Source organism: Ictidomys tridecemlineatus, chromosome 9, assembly GCF_052094955.1.
Source record: "Ictidomys tridecemlineatus isolate mIctTri1 chromosome 9, mIctTri1.hap1, whole genome shotgun sequence".
NCBI classification, from domain to species: domain Eukaryota; kingdom Metazoa; phylum Chordata; class Mammalia; order Rodentia; family Sciuridae; genus Ictidomys; species Ictidomys tridecemlineatus.
The window spans coordinates 91741785-91768778 of NC_135485.1; the positions used below are offsets into that span (position 1 = coordinate 91741785).

At 33.6% G+C, this 26994-nt stretch overlaps 1 protein-coding gene across 7 annotated transcripts in view; it reads left to right on the forward strand.

Annotated features, from left to right (window-relative positions):
* Zgrf1 (zinc finger GRF-type containing 1) overlaps positions 1 to 26994 on the forward strand; it is an 87778-nt gene that overhangs the window by 40552 nt on the left and 20232 nt on the right. For 6 of the 7 annotated variants that reach the window (XM_078021801.1, XM_021729663.3, XM_078021800.1 and 3 more), the window contains 11 exons: positions 680 to 800; positions 2736 to 2788; positions 4799 to 4937; positions 7225 to 7409; positions 9168 to 9364; positions 10346 to 10485; positions 17771 to 17914; positions 19185 to 19299; positions 21067 to 21329; positions 23363 to 23522; positions 26911 to 26988. In XM_078021801.1, the coding sequence (XP_077877927.1) occupies positions 680 to 800; positions 2736 to 2788; positions 4799 to 4937; positions 7225 to 7409; positions 9168 to 9364; positions 10346 to 10485; positions 17771 to 17914; positions 19185 to 19299; positions 21067 to 21329; positions 23363 to 23522; positions 26911 to 26988 (1595 nt within the window). The remainder of the gene's footprint in view (positions 1 to 679; positions 801 to 2735; positions 2789 to 4798; positions 4938 to 7224; positions 7410 to 9167; positions 9365 to 10345; positions 10486 to 17770; positions 17915 to 19184; positions 19300 to 21066; positions 21330 to 23362; positions 23523 to 26910; positions 26989 to 26994) is intronic. The other variant, XM_078021802.1, reaches the window with a different exon arrangement.

Below are 26994 nucleotides of genomic sequence, written 5' to 3' on the forward strand. Positions count from 1 at the left end.
TAAACCCCAGATCTGAGGACATAAGAGAAAACTATGTGTAGGAATTTAAACTTTCACAAGTCCAAATATGAGACCTGAGTCTCTCACGATAGTAACTGATCTTTAGAACCAAATCCTCATAACCCAGTTCACTCTTAATGAGAATTGGACCCACTTCAAATAAATCTGAAGACTTTGTGTTCTCTGTTTGTTTAATTTTTTTTTTTTTAGTTGTAGATGGACACAATACCTTTGTTTTGTTTTATTTATTTTTTTATATGGTGCTGAAGATTGAACCCAGTGCCTCACACATGTATACAACCCCAGCCCCTGTGTTCTATTTTACTTCTATTATTATTGTTGATTTTAATGAATTATCCTGTCCTTTTTGAAAGAAGTTTTATGATAATTTGCCCTCATCATAGCTTTAGAATGTGCTTGAAATCATTATTGTTATTAAAAAAATTGCTTTAGTTGTAGATAACACAATACCTTTATTTTATTTATTTATTTTTATGTGGTGCTGAGGATTAAACCTAGTGCCTCACACATGCAAGGCAAGTGCTCTATCACTGAGCTACACCCACAATCACAGCCCCTGAAATCATTATTTTTATAATGTAAATTACTAAAATTCATTCAAACTATAAGGAAAAAATGTATTAAGATTTTTGTCTGTTATTTTGTTTCTTCTTAATAGGTGAAGTCACCAGAACAAAAGTTCTCTACATTGAGTCCTGTTTCTACTTTTTCTTTGAACTCAAGAAATGAAGATGTTCTAAAATTCTCTGAAGAGTCCCTGAAAGCAAGAACTTTACCTGGTGACCTTGACTTTCTCTCCTTGGAGACTATATTACTCAAATCACTATTAGTCCATGTAGTGAAGTTTTTATTTGAGAGATAGTTACTAACCAAAAATACCCTGGAACTAGATTCAGTATCATAGCCCTTGAGGCCTCCCACATCTTTTCTTTCTTTTGACTTTTTCTATTTTAGATATTTGTCTCAATTACAATGTTCCCTTCTAGTTCCTTTTTACTTCTCACTCCAACTGTCTTATCACATGCCACTGAAAATGTCTTTGACACTTCTCATAGTTGTAACTCCACAGTGTAACCTCTCTATGACTACTTTTTCTCCCAGAGGAATGACTCATTGCAAATGTCTCCTCAACACTGATGGTTGACCTTAGCATAACCTTAGTTTCCTTTTTTGCTTTGGGATTCTGGCATTATCAAGAAACACTTCAACTTCTGATATCATCATTGCACTCTCAGGCCTCAGTGTTTTCATATATTTTGATTCTTGTGAATTCTTTCCTGCTTCTTAATAAGTATACTATTATTCTGTAGGTCTTCCACTAACTTTTATTTTCCTCTTTCTCCTTTCTTTTTAAAAAAATGATACTGGGAATTGAACTCAGATGTTTTTTCACTTAGGTAAATCCCCAGGACTTTTTATTTTTTATTTTTTAGACAGCATAAGTTGCCCAGAATGACCTCAAACTTTCCATCCTCTTGCTTCAGCCTTCTAGTTGCTGGGATTACAGGCATGCACTACTGTGCTGGGCTTCCTCTCTCTTTTCTTATCATCTCATCAATATATATTCCCTTCATTCAGAAGTTATGTTGGGTGAGAATGATGTTATATTTAAATTTTTTGATTATAAGTGGGTGATATAAAGAGGAAAAACATTTTATGTGAATGAGTAGGTGGGCTTGGAGTCAGAATGGAAGGAGTAGGTATTTTACAACAAGTGTAATGGCAAGGGATTAACATGATTTTTATAGTTATGCCATTGATCTTTCACTTTCTTAATGGAGTTTTAAATTTTCTGTCAGTATTGTTTGACCAACTTGTTAGAATTACAACATAGCAGTTTATAAAAGAATATTCATTGACTCACCTACTGCTTTACTATTTTCCAAATGATCTTTCCCACAAAACAGAAATGTTGTCTGAAAGGTATGTTACTATACAACAAGAATCTATAGCATTGTCAGATGAAAACTTTAAGCTTGCATAGTTTCCACACAGTATTATTTATATTTCTAAGTATTCAACAAATATTTATTACTTCTTACATTTCTAGGAGCCTCTTTATACCAAAGCTGATGATAGGAGGAATTATAAAACTCAGGCAAAAATCTGCTATGAGTTTATCAGAATTGTATTCTTATAATATTCTAATAGATCAAAATAAAGCTAAAATCTTTATGCTGAAGAGTAACATGATCATTCATGAATATAATAAACATATAAAGGAAGTTACAATCACATAGTCATAAGTGAGCCATGAAATTCAGTCTCTGGAGAATGAATATAAAATAAATATTAAAACCTTTTTCTGGGTTCTTATCATGATCCTGCCACTTGGCAGACAAGTTACTTCTGGGCCCCTTTGGTCTCATCTGTAAAATGAGAATGATACATCCTTTCTTGGCTTTGAAAGGCTTTGAAACCATTAGTTCTATATAAATGTAATGTCAGAATTTTAGGAAAAAAAATCCTTAGTTAAGAAAAAAAGAATACTTCAAGTTTATCAGTCTTAAAGTTTTAAAATCTATAAAATATCTTTGAAATTTTTATTTTTGAGATTAAAACCATTTTAAAATGCAATAAAAATATATATGCATATACGTAAGTGTATATGCATATATATATTTATTATTTATAGAGGAAGTTGGTACTTTAACCTTGGTGATGACTGGTAGTACATTTTCTATTTAATCAGCATCAGCATTGTTTTCTTTCAGGAATGAAAAAAATGAGTTCTCTGAAGAATAAAAACCTTCAACAGCTCCCATTAGTAAGTAGAGCTGGAGTTCCTTCTCCTGAACTGCCTAACTTTGATTCTTATTCATTTGTGTTCAACTGTGACACATCAGTCTTCTGATTTCCCCACATTCAACTTGCAGGAAGAGTCAGCAGTTTTTCCCTTTAGCTTTGGGTCTGAGGACCAAAGTGAAACTTTCTCTGAAGAAGCTATGAAAATGACTCCAGGGGATGTTTCACTGCTCAATACAAAGTCTCAAAGCAAGTGGCTAAAATATGAAAATACATCCCAATGTAACTTGACTACTCCAAACAGAGTTGATCTAGGAACAGATGGCTTCTTCACTGAGGCTATTTCTGGGATGCATTTTAGTGACTGCTGTGAAGGACAGAGTGAAGCTCTGAATGAAAGTTCTTTAGACTCTGTGCATTTGCAAATGATAAAAGGCATGCTCTATCAACAGCAGCAAGGTTTTAGCAGTCAAGATTTGGTTTCCAGAAAGAATGCACTTTCTTTGAGTTTAAAGCAGACTTCCAAATCTGAGGAGGCTCAAAATGTGTTAGGAAAGTCCACCTGCTACAACTATAGTGCACAGGATTTACAGGTGAGGAAATGCACCAGTCTCTTTTTTCCAATAGTTGCTGCCTAAATTTCAACAAAAGAAACACAGGTGCAATTTCACCTTTGGAATATATGGATTTTTTGATCTAGAGCTCTAGCTATAGTCACATCATCTCCTTTGATTTAAAGTCTTCCCTACTAGTTGTGAACGTTAAAGAAATTGTATGTTTGAAATTATCTGGTGCTATGTCTTCCATATAATAAGTATTTGATAAATTTAGCTCTTATTTCTGTATTAGAAATGACTACTTCCAATATAAATAGTACCATTCTTGTTTTTATTTATGACTATGAAGTCAATTTTTCAATTGGATTATTGTTAGGGTAATGGTACATTTATAATACACTGGTTATAATTCCTTTTTTTTGTGTGTGGTGCTGGGGATCCAACCCAGGGCTTTGTGCATGCGAGGCAAGCACTCTGCCAACTGAGCTATATCCCCAGCCCCTTGTTATAATTCTTATTATAGTTATAACAAGAAATAGAGATATACAGTGATCCATTCAGTTACATTTTCCTGGCCAAAAGAAATAAAGAATTAAAAAATGAATGGTCTAGACCAAGAAATTCAAAGTTGAATGTTTTCTCTGAAAGGTGGAAACTAATCAAAATAAGGGGGGGTGGGTAAAGAGAAGATGGATTCCACCGAAATAGAAGAAAGATCAGAAGAGTAGAAGAAGGGGATTGAGGAAATGATAAGGGAGTAAATCTGATAAGTGATAAGTGGAATAAATCTGACCTAACTTTACTATGTACATATATGGATATATAACAGTGAATCTCAATATTATGTATATATACAAATCACTAATTAGGAAAAAACAGCAACTTTAAGTAGCGGAAAGATCAGTAGAGAGAAGGGAACAAGGGGTGAGAGGAAGGGAGAGAAAGGGAAGTACTAGGGTCTGACTTAGAGCAAATTATGTTCCATGTCTTTATAGTTATGTCAAAATTAACCCTAATGTTATATATAACAAAAAAAAAAAGAGAGAAAATTCAAGGACTTATTAAGAGGTAGCCAAAAATGTTATTTGAAATTAAAAGTCTTATGCATTATTATTCTGGCTCTATCTGTATTCTCATTTAAAATTAGAAAACAATTTTCATGGACTCAAGAAACCAAAAGTAAAGTTAGTATATTTTCTTAAACATATCTATTTTTTTAAAAAAAGAGAGATAGAGAGAATTTTTTAATATTTATTTTTTAGTTTTTCGGTGGACACAACGTCTCCATTTCACTTTTATGTGGTGCTATGGATTGTCCCTAGCGCCCCATGCATGCCAGGCGAGCAAGCTACCGCTTGAGCCACATCCCCAGCCCTCTTAAACATATCTATAAAAAATAATTTCCTCAATGATAAACTGTTTTTTTTGTTGTTGTTGTTGGGGGGAGCTTTTATAATTGAATCATTTCATTTCAGGAGATAAACCGCTCGGAGCTATGCTTCCCAAGTGGACAAAAAGTAAAATGTGCTTATCTTCCCAAAAGGCAGATTCACATACCAACTGTTTTTCAGTCTCCAGCTGATTATAAGCAAACCTTTACCTCTTGCATCATAGGTATGACTGTTATATTTTTATTTTATTCTGATGGCCACTTAGTGTAATAGAACTATGGGAAAGTGTATTCTGAATTTTCAGGTGTATTGATTCTCCACTTCAGATTTGTTTTCCATGTGTTTACTTGTTTTTGACAGTAACTATTATTCTAACTTTTGATCAAAATAGAGCTTTAAAAACAGAAAATGAGGGCTGGGCATGTGGCTCAAGTGGTAACGCACTTGCCTGGCATGTGCCAGGCGCTGGGTTTGATCCTCAGCACCACATACAAATAAAATAAAGATGTTGTGTCCACCGAAAACTAAAAAAGAAATATTTTTTAAAAACCCTCTGTCTCTCTTAAAAAAAAGAACAGAAAAATTATAAAATTTTAAAAATTATCTTTTTAAAATTATAGTTTTTCTTTCTTTTTTCTTTTTGGTAGTTGTGTATGAATAGCAGGCCTTTATTTTTTTATTTTTTGGGTACCGGGCACTTGACCACTGAGCTACATACCCAGCTCTTTTTTTTTTGTATTTTATTTAGAGATAGGGTCTCAGTGAGTTATTTAGTGCTTCACTTTTTGCTGAGGCTGGCAGTCCTCCTATCTTAGCCTCCTGAGCCACTGTGCCCAGCTTATTTGTTTTTTTTTTTTTTTTTTTTTTTTTAAAGAGAGAGTGAGGGGGGGGGCGGACAGAGAGTGAGAGAGAATTTTAACATTTATTTATTTTTTCTTAGTTCTCGGAGGACACAACATCTTTGTTGGTATGTGGTGCTGCTGAGGATCGAACCCGGGCCGCACGCATGCCAGGCGAGCGCGCTACCACTTGAGCCACATCCCCAGCCCCTTATTTGTTTATTTTTATTTGCTACTGAGAATCGAACCCAGTGCCTCACACATGTGCTCTGCCGCGGAGCTACCGCCCCAGCCTCATAATTTTTCATTTTTTAAAATAGAAGTTATTTCCAGAGAGTATGGAAAAGCAGGACTCTGAGACAGGACTTTCTGTAGTGGTTTGGCCCTGGATGATACAAAATTGTGAAAAATTAAATATTTTTTATAACAATATAAGTGACTTGTTTAGCTTCTATTTTTGTGTATTTAAAACAGATACCTTTATTATGCTAAGTGAAATTTAGCCAATCCCCAAAACCCAAATGCTGAATGATTTCTCTGATTTAAGGATGCTGATCCATAATATGCTGTGGGACAGTGGAGATGGGAGGATTAAATGAACTCTAGATGGGGCAAAGGGGAAAAGGGGAGGGAGGGGGAAGAAGGGTAGGAAAGATGGTAGAATGCGATGGTCATCATTAACCTAAGTACATGTAAGAAGAGACAAGGATGTGACTCTACTTTGTGTACAACCAGAGACATGAAAAATTGTGCTCTATATGTGTAATATGAATTGTAATGCACTCTGTTGTCATATATAACAAGTCAAAATTAAAAAAAAACAGATCCCTTAATGTTGATTTGTTCAGTTTCATTTTTGAAAAAAAGATATTGATATTGTGATTATAAAATTTCTGTGTTCATTTCAGCAATTTGTTAACATATGTAGAAGTATAAATCAGGGGGAAAATCATTTGCAACTTCTTCAACCAGAGATAAATATGGTCAAAAAAAAAAAAAAAAGAAGTGTTCCATGACTTGTTTAATTAAATGAAAAAATTTAAGTATGATGTATGATTAGGTCTGAGTGCTTCAAGATACAAGGGCAAATCCATCTTAAAAAACTGGACTGACTGATGTCTGTAAACCCAGCCACTTCACTGAGGCAGGAGGATCGCAAGTTTGAAGACAGCCTGAGCCACTTAGCAAGACCCTGTCTCACAGTTACATTCCTGAATGAAACTCAGAGGAAGAATCCTCTTTGCTTCAGTCCCTAGTACCTCTACCACCACCACCATAACAACAAAGGATATTTGTATTATGTTTTACTTTGATTCTATTTAAATGCTGTTATAAATTTTGGCTAATATAGAGCACATGTGATAGGAATACAAATTTTTTTTTATAAAGAAGGATTTTTATTTTTTAATATTTTATTTATTTATTTATTTTTATTTTTATATGACAGAGAAATGCATTACAATTCTTATTACACATATAGGGCACAATTTTTCTTATCTCTGGTTGTATACAAAGTATATTCACACCAATTTGTGTCTTCATACATGTACTTTGGATAATAATGATCATGACGTTCCACCATCATTTCTAACCTCATGCCCCCTCCCTTCCCCTCCAACAACACAAAATTATTTTGTATTTAAATTTCAACTATATCTACTTTTTTTCTAGAACATCTAAATATATTGCTGTTTGAGTTGGCACAAAGGTTATACAAAGCTCTTTCAAAAGTTGACATATCGTTTTACACATCATTGAAAGGAGAGAAAATGAAAACTGTAGAAAATAATTTGCCATCCTGTCATCATGATCAACCTGCAAAACTTGTCATGGTTAAAAAGGAAGGTCCAAATAAGGTATTGTTCCTCCACACACCTAATACTTGTCTTATGCATAATTGGGTAACTGTTGCTTTATGGCAAGCTTGAAGAATGAGACTTGATTTAGGAGCCTTCTGTTTGAGCATTAGGAACTAATAATAGAGTAAACTCAGTTTTTATGAAAAGAATGAGCTGTATTCTGGAACACAAAAATATGAGTTAAGATTAACTTTCAAATTACTTTGGAACTCACCTCATAGTAATGAACAGAGAGATAACATGAAAGAAAATTTTTTATATTACTGTAATTGATAAACTGGAAGGATATGCCCAAGATACAGTGATACCACTGAGAAGGAGAATATGTTCCACATGAGGGTTTAGAAGAATGCAGGAATGGGCCTGAAAAAAATGAAGGTTGTCTGGCACATTGGCTAATGCCATCCTTGGGACACTGGGTGGGAGGATCAAAAGCTCAAGGCCAGCTTCTGCAACTTAGCAAAACTTTGCCTCAAAACAAACAAACAAACAACCAAAAAGCAAATAAATAGGGCTGGGGTGTGGTTCAGTGGTAAAATACCCCTGGGTTCAATTCACAGTATTTCTGCCCTTAAAATAAAAATAAATAAATAAATAAAAATTTAAAAAAGAAAGAATTGAAAGCTGTAAGCCTTTGTAATCCTAACAACACCAGAAGAATAGAAAATCAGACTGACCTGATAACATACCATGGAAAAAGTCAGGTTAGTAAAATGTGTATTGGTTGATAGCTTGTACTCATTTGCAAGACTGCTTTCTTAACCTATTATTTTTTCTTAACCTGTTTGCAAATCCTATTTCATTAATTATGTAAAGTTGATTTTAAATTTAGTTACCAAAAGCAAGAATTCATAACTAATATCATAGCCATAGAGAATGAAATATCATATAGTTACTAAAATCTTTGTTTTCTTTTCAAGATTATTTCATGACATGCTTATACTATATTGTTGGGTATAATGATTAGATTACAGAATAGAAAATGTGTCATCTAAGTTTTTTTTAAAAAAGACCACTATATACATTTATGTGTCTGTGTAAGTGAGGAAAAAGCTGGAAAAGAAATGCAGAGATATTGCTTGTTATTCTTTCTGGATAGATTTCAAATTGTCTATAATGAACACTTTATCAAAGAAATAATAAATTTTAATTTATTGTTAATTTCAAATAAGTTTTCATTCTCAGAATAATATAATCTTTTTCTCTTTTTGATAAACAGAAAACATGGAAAAGTACATGGTTTTAAGTTTTATCATATTGTTTAAATTATTAATAAAATTAAATTGTATTGTGACTTTGTAGAGTATATTAGTAAGGCCAAGCAGTCTTCATAAGTATTGACAAGCATAATTTAAAAAAATAAAAATAAAAATATCTTTATTACTAAATTTTATTTTATTTTATTTTTTTTTTTTTTTAGAGAGAGTGAGAGAGAGAGGGGGACAGAGAGAGAAAGAGAGAATTTTAACATTTATTTATTTTTTCTAGGTTCTCGGCAAACACAACATCTTTGTTGGTATGTGGTACGACTGAGGATCGAACTCGGGCCGCACGCATGCTAGGCGAGCACGCTACCGCTTGAGCCACATCCCCAGCCCATTACTAAATTTTAATATCTTCTTTTTTCTCCTTTCTTTCTTTCTTTTTTTTTTAAGTGTTGTGCTTTGAACCCAGGACCTCATGCATGCTAGGCAAGTACTCCTCCACTAAGTTATACTCCTAGCCCTAAATTTTAATGTATTTTTTCCTCCTTAGGGTCGTCTCTTTTATACATGTGATAGACCCAAAGCGGATCAATGTAAATTTTTCAAGTGGCTTGAGGAAGTAACTCCTGGATGGTTAACACAGGAAGAGTCTCAACCCAGCATGGTTTTAAATGATATTAAGAGTATTGCCTTGTATTTAAGAAGTCAAAAGATACCACTCTATGAGGAATGCCATCTTTTGGTGAGGTATGTTTCATGGTACCAAATAATTGCCTGTAATTACTATCAGAAAATAATATACATTAATAAATATGTAATATATAAATATATATTAATAAATAATATAAATCAGAAGATAGCAACCCTCACAGGATTATCAACAGCTTTAAAAGATATTGAGATGGAAAAGTATCTAACAGAGAATACTTTAGTTTCTATAAGTTTAAAATGAAAGGAGTCTTTAAGGTTATTTTAACCCTCTCTAAATATCAAGCAGTTTCAGAAATATCAGAATAACTGGAAGGAGGCTATTTTTCTAACCATTTTTATGCATAGTTGGGGCTGTTCTTCACAATCTCAGGGGACTCTGTTGAACAAACCATAGGAATAATTTTTAGTAGTGCCAGATAATAATTTTTCACAATCTTGAACTGTATAGCCTGTAAGATGATAGAATGGTACATTTTAGAAGCATGTCTTGTATAGAAGTAGGATTACTTAAAAAGTATAAATGCCATATGCATGGTAACTTAATAATAATTTATTGGGAATTTTTAGATGCTAGGTTTTCTTCTAAGTATTTTGTCTTATTCCATTTAATCATCACAGTAACCTATAAGATATGGAGATAGTGGAGACAAGCATTAGTTTTATTTTACTGTGATAGAAATTGATATTCTCTATTTTTTAGATACTTTTTCCTATCTTCATCTTTTTAAAACTGATGATAGGGACTAGGGATTAGTTCGGTGGCAGAGTGCTTGCCTAGAATGCTTGTACAAGGTTCTGGGTTTGATCCCCAGCACTGTAATCAGTCCAATCAATTGATGACAATTCTGTGATATTGCTGTTTTCTTTCTTTATGGAATATATTTATTTTTCATATGCATGTATGAAAGTATGTAAATGCACAGAACTTTGGTCCTTTCCTTTTTATATTGTGTTTTAAAAAAGATTTAAAAATTTTTTAATGTTCAAATTTATTTTTATTTTTATTCGTTTTTTCAGGAAAGGGTTTGATTTTCAGAGAAAACAGTATGGCAAACTAAAAAAGTTTACTGCTGTAAATCCTGAATTTTATAGTGAACAGAAAAGCAAACTTTATCTTAAATTGAGTCGGAAAGAAGGTTCTTCGGTTTATAGCAAAGGTAAGTTGGTCTGATCATGGTGATGATGCATTTACAAATAGCAGAATATCTCTGTAAATTCCCTCCCCTCTCTCCTGGGGATTAAACCCAGAAGCCCTCTACTACTAAGCTATATTTCAAGTGCTTATTTATTTACTTTAAAATTTTTGTTAAAAACTTTTTATTGGTACTTAATGATTATACATAATAACAGGATTCATTGTGATATAATTATACATGCCTAAGGCATGTATAGTTGAAATCTTCAATGGTTCACGTTCTTCTTGCTATTTTCTTACTTTTTGCATTTCATATATTAGGCTTATTTTATTAGGTGCACATATGTTTTAAGTTACTCTTGTCTTCTTGATAAATTGAAATTTTATTATCATATAGAGACCCTCTACAACTTTAATATCTTTTTCTTAAAATGCATTTATTAATATAGACATGCCAGGTATGTTTTTGCTAATATGTACTTGATAAATCTTTTTTGAACACCTTTGTGTGTTCTCATAGGTATGTTCCTTATAAACACTGTAGTGTCAATTATAAAAAATTTGACCTGTAAACAGAACAAGCCCAAATAGTTAGATTTAAATTATAATAATTGATACATTTGTATATGTTTCTACAATCTTAAATTATTCGTTTATCCCACTCTTTCTTTGCTCTTTTAAATCCTTTTTTGCTGTTTTAAAAAGTGATAGTTAATCTTTCCTTCAGTAAAACAACTTCTTAGAAAACATTCACAATCCTTTGTTCTTCTCTAGATCCTCTCCTTCACTTTCTATCTTCCTTTTTCCTCAGGGTGACATTATTTAGACTAGTGATATTTGGAATATCATCTACAGCTGGTTCCAGTCCACAAACTTACTAGTTTTCAACAGAGGGGAAACAGCTACTTCAGTAGTAAATCACTTATGTCATTAGGCAAACTTGTTTAGTTATTTTGTCTTATTTATTGCAAGACTTTCTCAGTGAAGAAAAATTATGTTGATGCTATGGTTTAGATGTGAGGTGTTCCTCAAAAGCTCACATGTGAGACAATGCAAGAAGGTTCAGAGGAAAAATGATTGGCTTGTAAGAGTCTTAACCCAATCAGTGATTTAATCCTTTGATAGGGATTGACTGGTAACTGAAGTGGTAGGGTGTGGCTGGTGAGTAGAGTTTCTCTCTGCTTTCTGATCTCCATATGAGCCACTTTCCTCTGCCATATTCTCCCTTCATGATGTTCAGCCTCAACTTGAGCTCCAGGGAATGGAGCGGGCTTTCTATGGACTAAGACTTCTGAAACCTTGAACCCTCAAATAAACTTTTCCTCCTCTGCAATTTTGCTGATCAGATTCTTTAGTCACAGCAGTGAAAAAGCTGACTAAAACAGTTTTGTTGAATTACATTCTAGCACAAGTTACTTATGGCATACAATTAGGAACCATTCAGGTCAGGCTACTTTGAGTAGTGCTAATGTAACTTTGGAGTTAGTATGGATCTATTTACTATCTATCTTTCTCCGGCTACTTTTTATAAAGTTCTAACTTTTGACTGGGGATATAGCTCAGAGGCAGAGTACTTGCCTACCATTGGCAAATTCCTGAGTTTTAATTCCAGCACTGCAAGAAATAAAATAATGGAATAAAATTCTAGGCTCTGAGTTTTTTTCCCTTAAATACTTGTGACCTACAAAAACTACAATTTCATATGTTTTAACCTAGTAATTATGTACTTGGTTGTCTTCTTGAATCCATTGTTACTGTTGAAAACTCTGAGGGTACTTTGATTCTTTCTTTCCGTTATTTGTTCTTTTGGGGTGGAAACTTTAAAATTTTATCTATGATTTTACCTTTTTTCCTGATAATTGTGTCTAAATGTGGATTTTTCATTTTTTTTTTCTTCTCTTGGCCACACTATAAGACTTTTAACTCTGAAGTCCTTTATCATTTTTGTAATTCTGGAAAATTGATCTTTATTATTTCTTCAAATAATATTCCTTCTTTGTATGTCTTTTATTATTCAGATGTTAGCACCTCTGAATTTATCCTCTAGCTTGCTTAACTTTTATATTTTCTTTTTTTTTAATAAGATGAGCCAGGGTCATCTTGTAGTTACAGATGGTAAAGACACCCACATACACACCAGCACAGTGTTAGGGAGATAATGTCAGAAGATCACAAGAGTGACTGAAAGGGTTCTATTTTTTTTTTTTTTAAGAGAGAGAGAGAGAGAGAGAGAGAGAGAGAGAGAGAATTTTAATATTTATTTTTTAGTTTTCGGCAGACACAACATCTTTGTTTTTGTATGTGGTGCTGAGGATTGAACCCGGGCCGCACGCATGCCAGGCGAGCGCGCTACCACTTGAGCCACATCCCCAGCCCCAACTTTTATATTTTCTGTGTTTTAGTTTTTCCTTCCTTCTGGGAGAATCCTCAATAAATCCTCAAAAAGGCTTTCTTTTTTTTTTCTTTTCTTTTTTTTTTTTATTTAAAGAGAGAATGAGAGTTGTGTGTGTGGGGGAGAGACAGAGAGAGAGAGAGAGAGAGAGAGAATTTTAATATTTATTTTTTAGTTTTCGGCGGACACATCTTTGTTTGTATGTGGTGCTGAGGATCAAGCTACCACTTGAGCCACATCCCCAGCCCAATAAGGCTTTCTTTTAAAAATTTTTAATGATATACTTTAACCTAAATATATCCAAAGCAATATCATTTCAATGTGTAATTAATATAAACATTATGAGCTATTTTATGCTATTTTATTTTTTCATACTGCTTTTCTTTCTGGAAATTCATATGAGGGAAGACCAATCCCAAACTTGTCAGCTTCAGAGTTCCAGAAATCGGGGGTGCAGTTGAACTATAGTGTGGAGAGCCCTAGCCACCAGAAAACCACAGTCACTCATGAAATAACCCATAAGGTCAAGTGTAAACGGTTTGGTTCAAGGGAAAAGCAACATTAAATAGAATAATATTTTTGTATTACAAAATTCTTTAGCCCTCAGAGTTTGGAGAAATTGAGGTGGGATGGAAACTGCCCTGTGATCAGTTAGTTACCACCAGTTTTTGTCTATTCATTACAGCACAGCACAGTGCTTTTGTTGTTGCCCTGATTTTTCAGAGTATATTAGTCAACTTTCTATCACTGTAGTGAAATACCTGAGAAAATTGACTTATAAAGAGAAATGATTTATTTTGTCTCATTGTTTTGGCAGTTCCAGTCTGTGTTCAAGTGGCTTCATTGTTTTGGGCCTCTAACAAGACAGCATATCAAGGCAGGAGCACACAGAAAAATAAACTACTGACCTCCTGAGCCAGGGGAAAAAAAAAAAAAGAATAGATGAATCCTGTTGTCAAAATCTCTTTTAGGAGCATGCTCCCAATGACCTAACGATTTTCCACTAGGTCCTACCTCTCAAAGGTTCCACTGCTTCCCAGTAGTACCACCCTGGCAACTAAGCCTTTAAACACATAGACCTTTGGGGAATATTCAGTATCCAAACTATAGCACAGAGGATTTCTAGAGCAGAAATGTGAAATAACTTATGGATAGCGAGGTACTATTTGTTCCAGGGCATTGGAGCCTGGGGAGAAGGCCAGTGGGAAGTAAGAACAGAATCTTAGGCTGGAGTTGTAACTCAGTGGTAGAGCACTTGCCTGGCGTGCACAAAGCCCAGGGTTTCATCCAGCACCAACCACACACACACCAAAAAAAGGAGGAGGAGTAAGTGGAAGGGGACAGAATCATCAATGATACACTCTAGGCACTCCAGTTCAAAACAACATTCCAGCTCCAGCGGGTTTCTCTACTTCTCTCTCTATTCCCTGCGGGAAGGGAGCCAGCAATCATACTAGTTCAGACTCATTTTTTGCCCCCATTTTAAAAATTTGTTCTTTTTAGATATACATGATAAATGTATTTTTAACATACATGCATGGAGTATAATTTATTCTAATTAGGATCCCATTTTGTAGTTAGTTCAGCCTCTTGATTAGAAACAGAATTAGGACTCCCCTAAAGTAGTTTCTATGATCTGAATGTGTTCCCCTCACAAATTAATATATTGAAACTTAAGTCCCATGAAAATTGTAGAATTTGTTTTTTTTTAAATTTTTTTTATTGGGCATTTTTTACATGTTTTGAATTGTGTTACTAATTAAGTAAGCAAAAAATTTGTAATGTATACACATTAGGAAACTTGTGCAGAAACATTATGATTTTATTTTTTAAATGCATATTATATGTAATGAAGAGGTTGGATTTTTTTAGAAATTGAACATTTGACATGGTTTTCAAAAAAATTACATAAACATATACAATGAAAAAATCAAGTATAAAGAAATATGTGATTAAAAAGTATAAGTCTTTCTGTAATTCTTACCTTTTTCTCTTCCCTTTGAAAATGCATGTGATTAAATAATTTAATTACTATTTAGATATATGAAGTCTTGGGGTTTTCTTTAATCTTTGTAACTATACTATTCTTCACTTTAATTCTCCCTTTCTATTTACAACAGAGACTTTTTTCCTCCGTACTAAGGATTGAACCTAAAGGCTCTTTACCACTGAGCTACATCCTCAGCTTTTTTTATTTTTTCCAGCCCTTTTTATTTTTTATTTTGAGACAGGGTCTTAATAAGTTGCCGGGGCCATCTTTGATTATCTTGTCTCAGCTTCCTGAGTTGCTGGGATTACTGGTGTACACCACTATGCTTGGCTGTAGCAGAGAAAACTTAAGATGAATTTATCTGGTAGATTTTTTTTTTTGTGTGTGTGTGTGTGTATGGTGCTGGAGATAGAACCCTGGGCCCTGTGCATGCAAGCCAAGCACTCTGCTAATTGAGCTATATGCCCAACCCCTCATCTGGTAGAAATTTTTCAGTAATTTTCTTTTTTTTTTAAGTATTTATTTTTTAGGTGTAGATGGACACAACACAATGCCTTTATTTTTATGTGGTGCTGAGGATCTAACTAGGGTCCCGCCCATGCTAGACGAGCACTCTACTGCTGAAGCCAGCCCTTCAATAATTTTCAAACTAGTTTTAGAAGTAAAATTTTAGTTATTGTTTAAAGTACACCATTCAAGATTTCCACACCTTTCTCCTTCTTTATTCCCTTTCTCTTCCCCTGAGCCTAGCCAGACTCCCTTGCTGATTGCTAGATAGTTGCAAAAGATGAAGAAGTTCAGATGTCCTGAAAGAGGGCTTGTCAGTGGAAATGGGATGGTATATTGATTGCTAATTTGTGGTTATTTTGGGGCTCCCTGGAACTGCTAATAACCTTACTTACTGATCTGATCTTTAGCACTGTTCCACTGCTAGAGGTTTTGTTAGCCTGAATTAAGTCTAGGACTACCTTTTTTTTTTTTTTTTTTTTTTGTAGCATATAAGGTAGTTTCTATGATCTAAATATGCCCCCCCACACAAAAATTGTTGAACATTCCTAATCTGAAAAACTAAAATCCAAAGTTCTCCAAAGACCTCAATTTTTTGAGTGCTGATGTGACAGAAGTGGAAAATTCCATACTATAAAATTTTGTTACATACAAAAGATTATTAAAAAATTATAAAATTGCTTTCTGTCTGTATGTACAGATATATATGAAACATAAATGAATTTTATGCATAGACTTAGGACCCATCCCTAAGATATCTCATAAGTTATATGCAAATAGTCCCCAGTCTGAAAAAAAAATCCAAAATCTGAAACAGTTCTGGTCTCAAGTATTTTAGATAAGGAATATTCAACCCGTATTAAGAGGTAGGACCTAGGGCTGTGGGTGTAGCTCAGTGGCAGAGCACTTGCCCAGCATGTGCCATAACCTAGGTTCATACCCTACACCAAGGAAAATTAAAAAAAGAGGTAGGACCTTTAGAAAGTGATTAAGTCATGAATGCTTTATATTCTTAATGGGATTAGTGGCCTTGTAAAACAAGTTGAAAGAAATATCCCAGGGGTTGGGATTGTGGCTCAGTGGTGGCAAGAGTGCTTGCGTAGTATGCAGGGACACTGGGTTCGATCCTCAGCACCACATAATTGTAAAATAAAGATGTTATGTCCACTTAAAACTAAAAAAATAAAAAAGAAATATCCTAGTCCCTTTGGTCCCTTCTGCCATCTGAGTACATGGCCTTCTGCTCCTTCTACCATGTGAGGATACTGCAACAAGCACCATCTATGAAGCAAAGAACAATCAATCTAAGGTATTTGTCCAATGGGCAAGGATTTTTTGGGTAAGAACTCAAAAGCATGGACATCCAAAAAAAATAGACAAAATGTATTATGTTGAACTAGAATCTTCTATATAGCAAAGGAAACAATCAAAAGAATGAAGAGAAACCCTATAGTATGGGAGAAAATATTTGCAAACCATATATCTGATGAGGAATTAACATCCAAAATATATAAGGAACTTGAACAACTCAGTAAGAAAACAAATATATATGTCTATACCATGGAATATACATCAGTCTTGAAAAAGAAGGAAATTCTAATATTTGTGATAGCATATATGAACTTGGAGGGCTTTATGCTAGGTGAAATAAGCAGACACAAATTTGGCAATGTTATATATGAATCTTAAACAATTGAATTTAGCCGGGTGTAGTGGCACATGTCTGTAATCCCAGCAACTCAAGAGGCTGAGGCAGGAGGATCACAAGTTCAAACCTAGCCTCAGCAACTTAGCAAGGCCTTAAGCAACTCAGTAGACCCTGTATCTAATGAAATATTAAAAAGGGCTGGGGATGTGGCTTGGTGGTTAAGCACCCTGGGTTCAATCCCTGGTATAAAAACAAAAACAAAATATATCCCCACCAAAAAAAAAAAAATTGAATTTAGAGAAACAGCTGAATGGTGGTTTCATTCACCATTCAGCTGAAGGATATAGAAAATGGAGAGATGGTAGTCAAAGAGTGCTAACTTACTTATAAGCAAGTTCTAGAGATCTTATATACAGCATGATAACTATAGTTAATAATAGCATATAGTGTATTTAAAATTTGCAAAGGGAATAGATCTTGAGAGTTCTCACTATACACACACAAAAACAGTAACTCTGTCAGTGATGGACATGTTGATTAGTTAGATTGTGGAAATCATTTCACAGGGTATACTTATGTGGAAATATCATGTTGTGCCTGGGGTCATAGCTTGGTGACATAGCATGTGCTTGGCATTTGTGAGGCCCAGGGTTCTTTCCCCAGCAGCCTGATCACCTCAAGAATACATGTCATACAACCTAATTAATTATGTACAATTTTGTGTCACTCAGACCTCAATAAAGCTGGGGGTAAAATGTTTGTTTTTTTAGATGATCTTTGGGTGATTTCAAAAACCCTAGACTTTGAACTGGATACTTTTATTGCATGCAGTGCTTTCTTTGGACCATCATCTCTCAATGAGGTGGAGCTACTGCCCTTGAAAGGTTATTTCCCTTCTAATTGGCCTACTAACAGTAAGTATTACCATGTGTATCTTAATTTATATTTTGAAAGGTTGATAGATATATGATGAACTTTGAGCACTAATGCTAACTAACTGTGTGTGGGATTGTTTGTTTAAAGCCAACAAACTGATGGTGTTTAAAGCTATAGTGGTTTCTCCTATTATATGCAATGAGTTCCTGAAAATGTGTATGAAAATTTAATACATCATTATTTCTGCAGTTCAAGTCCCATAGGGCAAGCAATATAATGAAATCTTGAATCTTCACTTAAGCATTAGGTTAAAGTTGAATTTTACAAGTTTATATTTGACTTTTTAAAAGTACAAACAATAGGCGTACAAATGAGAATTTTTTCAAAGAACTTCTTGCATCAAGTTCTAATCCTTATGGTTTATTTGAAAATATATTTAGTAAACAATTTATTTTCACCTTGGGAAGGTCCTGAAGATTTTTGGTTGAATTGAGCCAGAAGAGTATGATTTTTGCTTTGAGAATATCTTATCTGTTTTTAAAAATTATTAATAAGGCAGGCTACCCACCAAATTTTTTTTGTAATAAAGAAACTTTTAGTAAGTTGAATTCATATTTAGTTCTATGAATCTGTAAACTTATCTGTACATTTTGATCTCTTAATGATTTCTAATAGTTGAATTTGGTTCATAACTGATCCAGACAAAGCATTTAATGACATATTCATATTATTTCATAGATGCTTTTAATTTTGATTTTTCCTTTTTTAACTGAACAAACCTAGTCCAACCAGCATAAATCTAATAAAAAGCTAATAAACGTTTATCCTTCTCATATGGAGATTTTCATATTTGTTGCAGATATTTACTTACCAGTATCAGCATGCTAATTTCCTGTTTTCCATATATTTTAATAAAATAATTAAGAAAGACATGCAAGAGAATATTTTAAAATTACATAAGTACTTCCGTACAGCTCAACTGGTATGCTGATTAAAGAGAACTGCTGGCCATCAAGCAGTGCCTCAGTGCACTAACTCAAAACAGGTGTTCTTATTCATTTACTGATATGCACAACTCTAAATTTGATTTAAGTTATGCAATTTATGTATACTCATAGAAAGAGAATGAGTAGATAGCATAGTAATTCAATGGATAGAAGTTCACAGACCTTTCTGCATGTACTTAAAGGTTTATTTTATGTCATGATTAATTTAGTAGTTGAACTCTGAGGTATAAAGACATTTAATCCAGTTTTTTATGTGTCATTTTATTTTCATCAAGTGTTCATTTTCTCATCTTTTTTATAGCAGTGGTCCATGCATTATTAGTTTGTAATGCCAGCACAGAGCTGACGACTTTGAAAAATATTCAGGACTACTTTAATCCAGCTGCTTTACCTCTAATGCCATATTTGTTAACAATGTAAGTCATCATTTATCTTTGGGTTGTTGGTATTAAAAAATGATAACTGAAAGTGAATATAAAAATATAATAAAAGTACATTATTTAAATTTTACAAATCAAAGTTTAATTATTTTTTAGAATATGAAATTACTGTCATTAATTAGAAGAGAAAGGGGGTAGGGGACACAGTTCAATGATAGAGTACTTTTTTAGCATGCACAAGTCCCTGAGTTCTATCTCCAATACATCCCCCCACACAAATAAACAAAATTTGAAAAATAAAAAGAGAAAGGATAATATGCAAAATTTACCTTTTATTTATTTATTTATGTATTGTGGTTTGGGCTAATAAATGAGTACTGTGAATTTTTTCTCTGTATCAAAGGATAGTATTCTAAAGATCTTTGGAGTGATGATTTAATAATTCATCTATAGTTTGATACTGTATATTATTTGGCATTTATAAGAATTATTTTACAGCTTGAATACAGTGCATATGTCAATACTGATTTTATTCTTTTTTTTGGTACCAAGAATTAAACTCAGGGGTGGTTAAGCACTAAGCTACATCCTCAGCCCTTTTAATTTTTTTTATTTGAGAAGGTATCTCACTGAGTTGCTTAGGGCCTTGCTATTTGTTAAGATTGGCTTTGAACTTGTGATGTTCCTGCCTCAGCCTCCCCAGCCTTTGAGATTATAGGCATGCCCCACCAATTTGACTTGATTTTATTCTTTGTTTTTTAATTTTAATTTTTTTTAATTGTTAATAGATTATTTATTTATTTATATGCAGTGCTGAGGATCAACCCCAGGCCCTCAAGTATATCTTGCAAGCACTCCAGCCCTGATTTTATTCTTAACATTACCTGTTAATTTTTCAAACACCAAGATTCTTTTTAAAAAATGGAAAGTTATAGTGTCCTAAATGCATTCAAATAATAGAAAAAGCCCATTTTTCCAATTTGGGTTGTTATTACTCATTTGGAGTGTTTTGCTTTTCTCATGCCAATGAAATTCTAGGTAATACATATCCTTATGGATTACTATATGTAGTGTGATAATCTGATTTGGATCTTAGAGTAGAATAAGATACTAAAGTTAGGAAACATAAAATGTGAAAGAAGACTGTAGTTTAATAGTAATGAACAAATGTTGGTCTTTTGGTATTGACAAATATATCTTGGCACTGTGAAAAGTTAACATAAGGTGAAGAAGTAGGTGAGGAATATTTAGGAATACTCTGTTATCTTTGGAACTCCAGCAAATAAAAATTCCAAAATAAAAAAATCATATTAAAAATTGCAAGTTTAATTAAGTTTAATTAAATATTATATTTCGTAATATCCTAGTCAAAACAAAAGAGATTTATAGTTAATTTAAAAATATCCTTATGGTTCCATTATTTTTTTGTGCAGTTGAAATGAATTGAATCTTTACAGAAATAGAAATAAAAGCATTTATATATTTTCAGTTTTACCTGAAATAAACACTGTTAATTATCTGATTCTTAACAGTGCTGAGTTTTGGGGAAACATTTTTAATATCTGTATTTGAAATAATTAACTTCCTCATGTTGTTGAAGAGTATATAAAGTAATGTGTAAAATATGTAGACTCACACCACAGATAGGAAATATTGAACAAAGTTTAGTCTTCTTGCACACTCCTCTAAGTTGAGGCTGGTATCCATATGTCCTCCCCACCTTACCCAAAAAATGTTTTCTGTGGTGTTTATGAAATGAAGGCCAGTTGTGAATAAGTCTGTGATTTGTTGCCTTTTTACTAGGTCTCCGTCAACTACAGTTAGCAACAAGAGAGAAAATAAGAGAAAATTTATCCCACCAGCCTTTGCAAAAATCAATACAAAATTTGAACTACTTAGCCTGGGAGAAACATTGCAGTTAGCTAGTGAGTTAATTCAGACACACAAGTTAAACAAGGACCAAGCTACAGCTCTAATTCAGATAGCTCAAATGATGGCATCCCATGAAAGTGTTGAAGAAGGGAAGGAACTGCACACCCATACCCTCCCTATCACAGTCATACATGGTAAGAAGCAAGAAAACAGTCCTAGTAAATGTATTTTAATGTAAACTTATATAAGGTAATCTTTTCGTAATATCCTAGTCAAAACAAGTTTCCAGAATAACTGTGAGTAAAAACTTTTAAACTTGAACCCAGAACCCACTTGAGTAAACTGTTAAATTAGAGCACATCTGACTACCTTGAAACGAAAAATTGGCAGCATATCTGATGAATGGTCAGCATTATTTAGTCATTGCTAAAGTGTCCAGATTGGTCTAGATATCTGTGTATTCCTCTGTTAGACTAGACTTCAACCCTGATCAGCAAAGCTTATATTCCTACTCTGTTTACTCTTTCATCTTCCACAGCAGCTATTCCAGAACTTCGTCATTCTCATAACCCCATCCTTGCCCCTCCTCCATCCCTCTGAAATTGATCTTGCCTCTAAAATAGGAATTAAATTTGTAACAGAAACTTCTTTTAATGTCCTGAGCTCCTTCAATTTATGTCAGTTTAGACTCATTTTTACCCTTTTTTTTGGCTCTGTCCAGGTGAAGGGAGCTTTATTTTCTTCTATTCAGAACTTATACCTTTCTCTGTATTTTGGCTTCTGTGTAGTTCATTTCTCCATAGGTTAGTTCTCTACTTAATCTTCTACTTTCTTACTGTTTATCTTTCCACATCAGAACAATCACTGAGGTGGGTCCCATCTGACTGCTATCCATCCTTCATAATGATTTTCTCCTTCCAGTTTACTTGAATCCACACATTCCAGTCCATCATCAGATTTCCACATGGCCTACTCGGTGGAGGGTAGTCTCTAGAGCTAGAATTCTGCCTTTGGCTCTTTCGTTTATTAGCTATATGATCTTGGACACATCACTTATCTCTTTTTTTTTTTTTTAAAGAGAGAGAGAGAGAGAAGTTTTAATATTTATTTTTTAGTTTTCTGCGGACACAACATCTTTGTTTGTATGTGGTGCTGAGGATCGAACCCAGGCCGCACGCATGCCAGGCGAGCGCGCTACCGCTTGAGCCATCACTTATCTCTTAGCTTTAATTTCCTGCTCTGTAAAATGGAAATGATAACGGCATCTACCTCAGAGGGGTGGGGGATTAAATAACTCAATGTAAGTGAATGCTTAGAACAGTATCTGGCACAATGGAATACACTTAGTAAATTTAGTATTATGTTGGGATTATCTCACACAATTTCCTAATTGATCCACCTTTAGGTTTCCTTTCTCTGTATTTGTTTATTTATTTATTTATTTATTTTTCTAATACTACCGCTGAGCTACATACACAGCCCTTTTTGTTTTTATATTGAGACAGGGTCTGAATAAGTTGCCAGAGTTGACCTTTAACTTGCAATAAATATTCCTGCCTCAGACTCCATTAATTCCAGAGTAGCTGGGATTAAAGGCATGCACCATGATGCCTGGCTCCAAGTAGTTTTTCAAAAACTATCTGAGGGCTGGGGATGTAGCTCAGTGTAGGACACTTGCTAAACATACACACACACACACACACACACACACACACACACACACACACACAGAGACACAGACAATTTGATAAGTCAGTTATTTGCTTAAAATCCTTCAATGACTTCCACTAACCTTTAAGATAAGATTCAGATTTTTCAGTCATAACAGACATATGTTTTATCCTCTTGTGATTTGTCCCTTGCCTCATCTCTTGCCTGTTTGCTATTTATGGAAATTCTAAAAGTTCTTTTACAAAATTTTTAATAGCTACGAACTTTGTTCTAACATCCCCCTCTCCACCAAAGGAGATGTTCTTCTTTCTCTGATCCCATAACAGTGTTACCATATTCTTTTGTATTATCTCTTTATCTGCTTATCCTATTAGGTTGACTGTGGTCTCATTAAAGGTAGAAGTATTTTGTTAATTATTTAGTCATTCCATAGTGGGCAGTCAATTTTTTCAAATAATTAAATAAAGGAGAATGTGACAGATTAATTATTTCTTGTATTTTCAGAAATGTGTTTATCATATCACTTTAATTTTTTCTCTTTCTTTAAAATAATTAGGTGTTTTTGGAGCAGGGAAGAGTTATTTGCTGGCGGTGGTGATTTTGTTCTTTGTACAACTATTTGAAAAGACTGAAGCTCTTACAGTTGCAAATGCAAGGCCATGGAAACTTCTGATTTCTTCTTCCACTAATGTAGCTGTTGACAGAGTACTTCTTGGGTAGGTATGACAAGTGTATTTGAGTAGCTGATGTTTTAGGTTATTGTTGAGAGAGGCAATCCACCAGAGGTCCTGAGTTTCCATGTACTTCCTTGTTGGGTATGCCAAGTACTCAAGGCCATTGTCTTATACCTAGAAGCTAGCATCTGTGCTAAGTAACAAGCTAAACTATTAATTAATAAGTAGGATTGGGCTGGGGATGTGGCTCCAGCGGTAACGCGCTCGCCTGGCATGTGTGGGGCGCTGGGTTCGATCCTCAGCACCACATAAAAATAAAATAAAGATCTTGTGTCCACCGAAAACTGAAAAATAAATATAAAAAAAAATAAGTAGGATAAAATCAAATACCAAACCTGATAATTTTGGCATCAAGATGAGATGGGCCTGGAGGTGTAGCTCAGTGACACAGCACTTGCCTACCAGGTGTGAGGCACTGGGTTCCATTCTTGGCACCACATAAAAATAAATAAATAAATAAGGTATTGTGTCCATCTATAACTTAAAAAAATAAAAAAGATGGGATATTCTTTTAAAAATTCAGTTTCAATTAAGAACACGCAGGGCTACATTGTATTGCTGGGGAGGTAATCCACCATGGGCATTTCTCAGGGTAGTCTTTATAGCAAGCAGCTTTAACTGATGAGTTAATATCATTCTTTAGGACTAAGAACTTGCCTACTACTTGTTTTTAAAAATAGTGGATCTCCCATCTCAGTGTTCTTGTCCTCTAACTCAATCCACTGCATGTGCAGTTATCCATGGGGATACTCTTCATCTTCCTATGAAACTTGGGGACAAAGGGATTCAAATACTATGATATCCACATTGCTTTCTGTGCCATGGGTAAAAGTCCTTTCTGACCCATGAATCTTGGGTCTGTTACCTTAGAAGTAGACTAAAATCTCAGAACCAACAGTCTGGGATTCAATAATATCTTATTCATCTGCCTTAAAATATACACTATTAACAAAGCTGAACAGTTTAAGTAGATTATGTTTTTAATTTCAGTGAGAGGGATCCAAAGAATACAATAGCAGTCTATTCTGCAGATATCAAATTTTTGTGATTGCATAAGATTTTAAAAATGCAAAGAAAATTACACAGAATATTCTACATTTTTAATTTTTCACCAAAAAACTTTGTCATTTTATGAGTTTTAATAGGAGAAATAATCCATTATTTACAAGTCTAGTCTTCTTAAAAATTAACTTTGTTTTCTCTCTGTTTTTATGGTACTATGGATTGAACACAGAGCCTCAAGCATGCTGCTAGACAAGCGTTATTCCACTGATCTACATCCTGAGCCCTAAAAATTTAACTTTTATAATCACATAAATTAATGCTATGGTTAAAATATGCAGATTTTGTAGTTTATATTTTGTTACATTTCTTCAAAATTTTTTTTATACATGTATACTTTCTAAATGTGGGATCTAACAATATGCAGTGTTCTGTGTCTTACTTTTTTTATTTAAAAGTTATTTCTCTGTGGCATTACATCTTAGAAAACATAATTTTTAATAATTCTATTACATTCAGTGATTTTCTTGTACCATTTAAACAATTTTGATCAGTAAGTTCTTTCCAAATTTTTACCATTATAAATTATATTGTGGCAATGATCCTTCAATATAAATCTTTATCATATTCTGATTCTTTCCTTAGGAAACAAGCCTAAGCCAAGAATAAAAGATGGGAACATATTTAAATTTTTAAATAAATTTTGCAAAATTGCCCTTCAGAAAAGTTCTACCATTGTGTAGATTTATGAGAAATTTAAGAGTAGCTGAGTATGACATTGTTTGGTCTAAGATACTGAGAAGTTATCTGGGGACTAAACAGGAAAGAACATTACATTGCTAAACCTACAATGAAAATATCAGAGTAGACTGTTAGAAAACCAAAAAAAAAAAAAAATCAAGAAGTTAGAATGAAGGGTAAGTACTAAATACTAAAAGGAAACACTTAAAAGAGATTCTTTAATGTCTGAGTCTTTAAAAAGGATCTGAGAAATGTAAGTCTGTAATTAGAATTGTTGCCTCAACCACAGATAGGCTGAACCTATGTATCTCTTCACAGTAAGATAACATTTTTGTTGTGCATTTGAACAGACAATATATTTTGTTATTGTAATGGACAGGATAGGACAAAGTTTCTTGAGAAGAAATGAAGAAGTATGGGTAAATACACGTATGTTTTGCCCTGTGGTAGCAGTACATTGAGGATACTGTGCCCTTTATTGTTACAGATTTAACATAAACATGTTAAAAACAATGTAAACTAGTATTTCAGACTGAAAATAGCTGACTTCTTTATAATGAGGACTATGAAAAATTTAAAAAATGATATCTATTTATGTATTGACACTAAATAAATTTCTTCATAATTATTTTTTATCACCTGATTTAATGAAATGTATAAACCAGAGAAATGTTAATGTAACAGGTTATTTCTAATAAATAAGTAAGAGGGACCGGTAGATGAAGGTACCTTCTGCACAAAGCCCTAGTCATGTATAATGTATATAGGGTAAGATCATAGCCTGTGGACATATACAGGCCAGCCTGGTTTGAATCATGGCTGAATTCACTTTTAAATGATGTGGCCTCAGTAAAGTTATTTTAACTTTGAGCTTCATTGTCCTCATCTCTCTTTTTTTTTTTTTTTTTGATAGCAGGGATTGAACCCAGGGGCACTTAACCACTGAACCACGTCCCCAGCCTTTTTTTAATATTTTATTTAGAAATGGGGTCTTGCTGAGTTGCTGAGCCTGGCTCTGAACTCTCAGTCCTCCTGCCTCAGTCTCCCTAGCCACTAGGATTACAGCATCGCTGTGCCCAGCCATTGTCCTAATCTTTAACATGAGATAATGTGTAGAGCAGTAGTGAGTATTAATTGAGATAACATATGTAACAAGGCTCTTCTTATTAAATCTTAATGCTAAATATATGATATCTGTTGCTTTCCATATTACTATATTCAGGGGTAATTTTATTTGTGACAAATACTGACGTTGGTATTTTACAAATATTAAATGAGCCCTCAGCAGAAAATAATAAATATTTTAAAAATTTCTATAAAATGGCACTGGGGATGTAGCTCAGGGGTAAAAACACTTGCCCAGCACGCACAAATCCCTGGGTTTTATCACAATCACTGCAAAAGGGAAAAAAAAAAATATTAACAGAAATCTCTATAAAATGTGTTTTATAAAAGAATTATTTTAACTGTGTAGCATTTACTTGGTTTGACTTTAGTAATTTTACATTAAATTATATAATCCTAAAATATACTGTTATACAAATTAGTTTTAATATAAGTATTATATGAAACCTTGTTTTATATTTCATCTTGTAAATAATATCTATTTTATTTTGTTTCTTTAAAGCCTTCTCAACCTTGGATTTGAAAAGTTTATCAGAGTTGGGAGTGTAAGAAAGATTGCCAAACCAATTTTACCTTATAGGTAAGA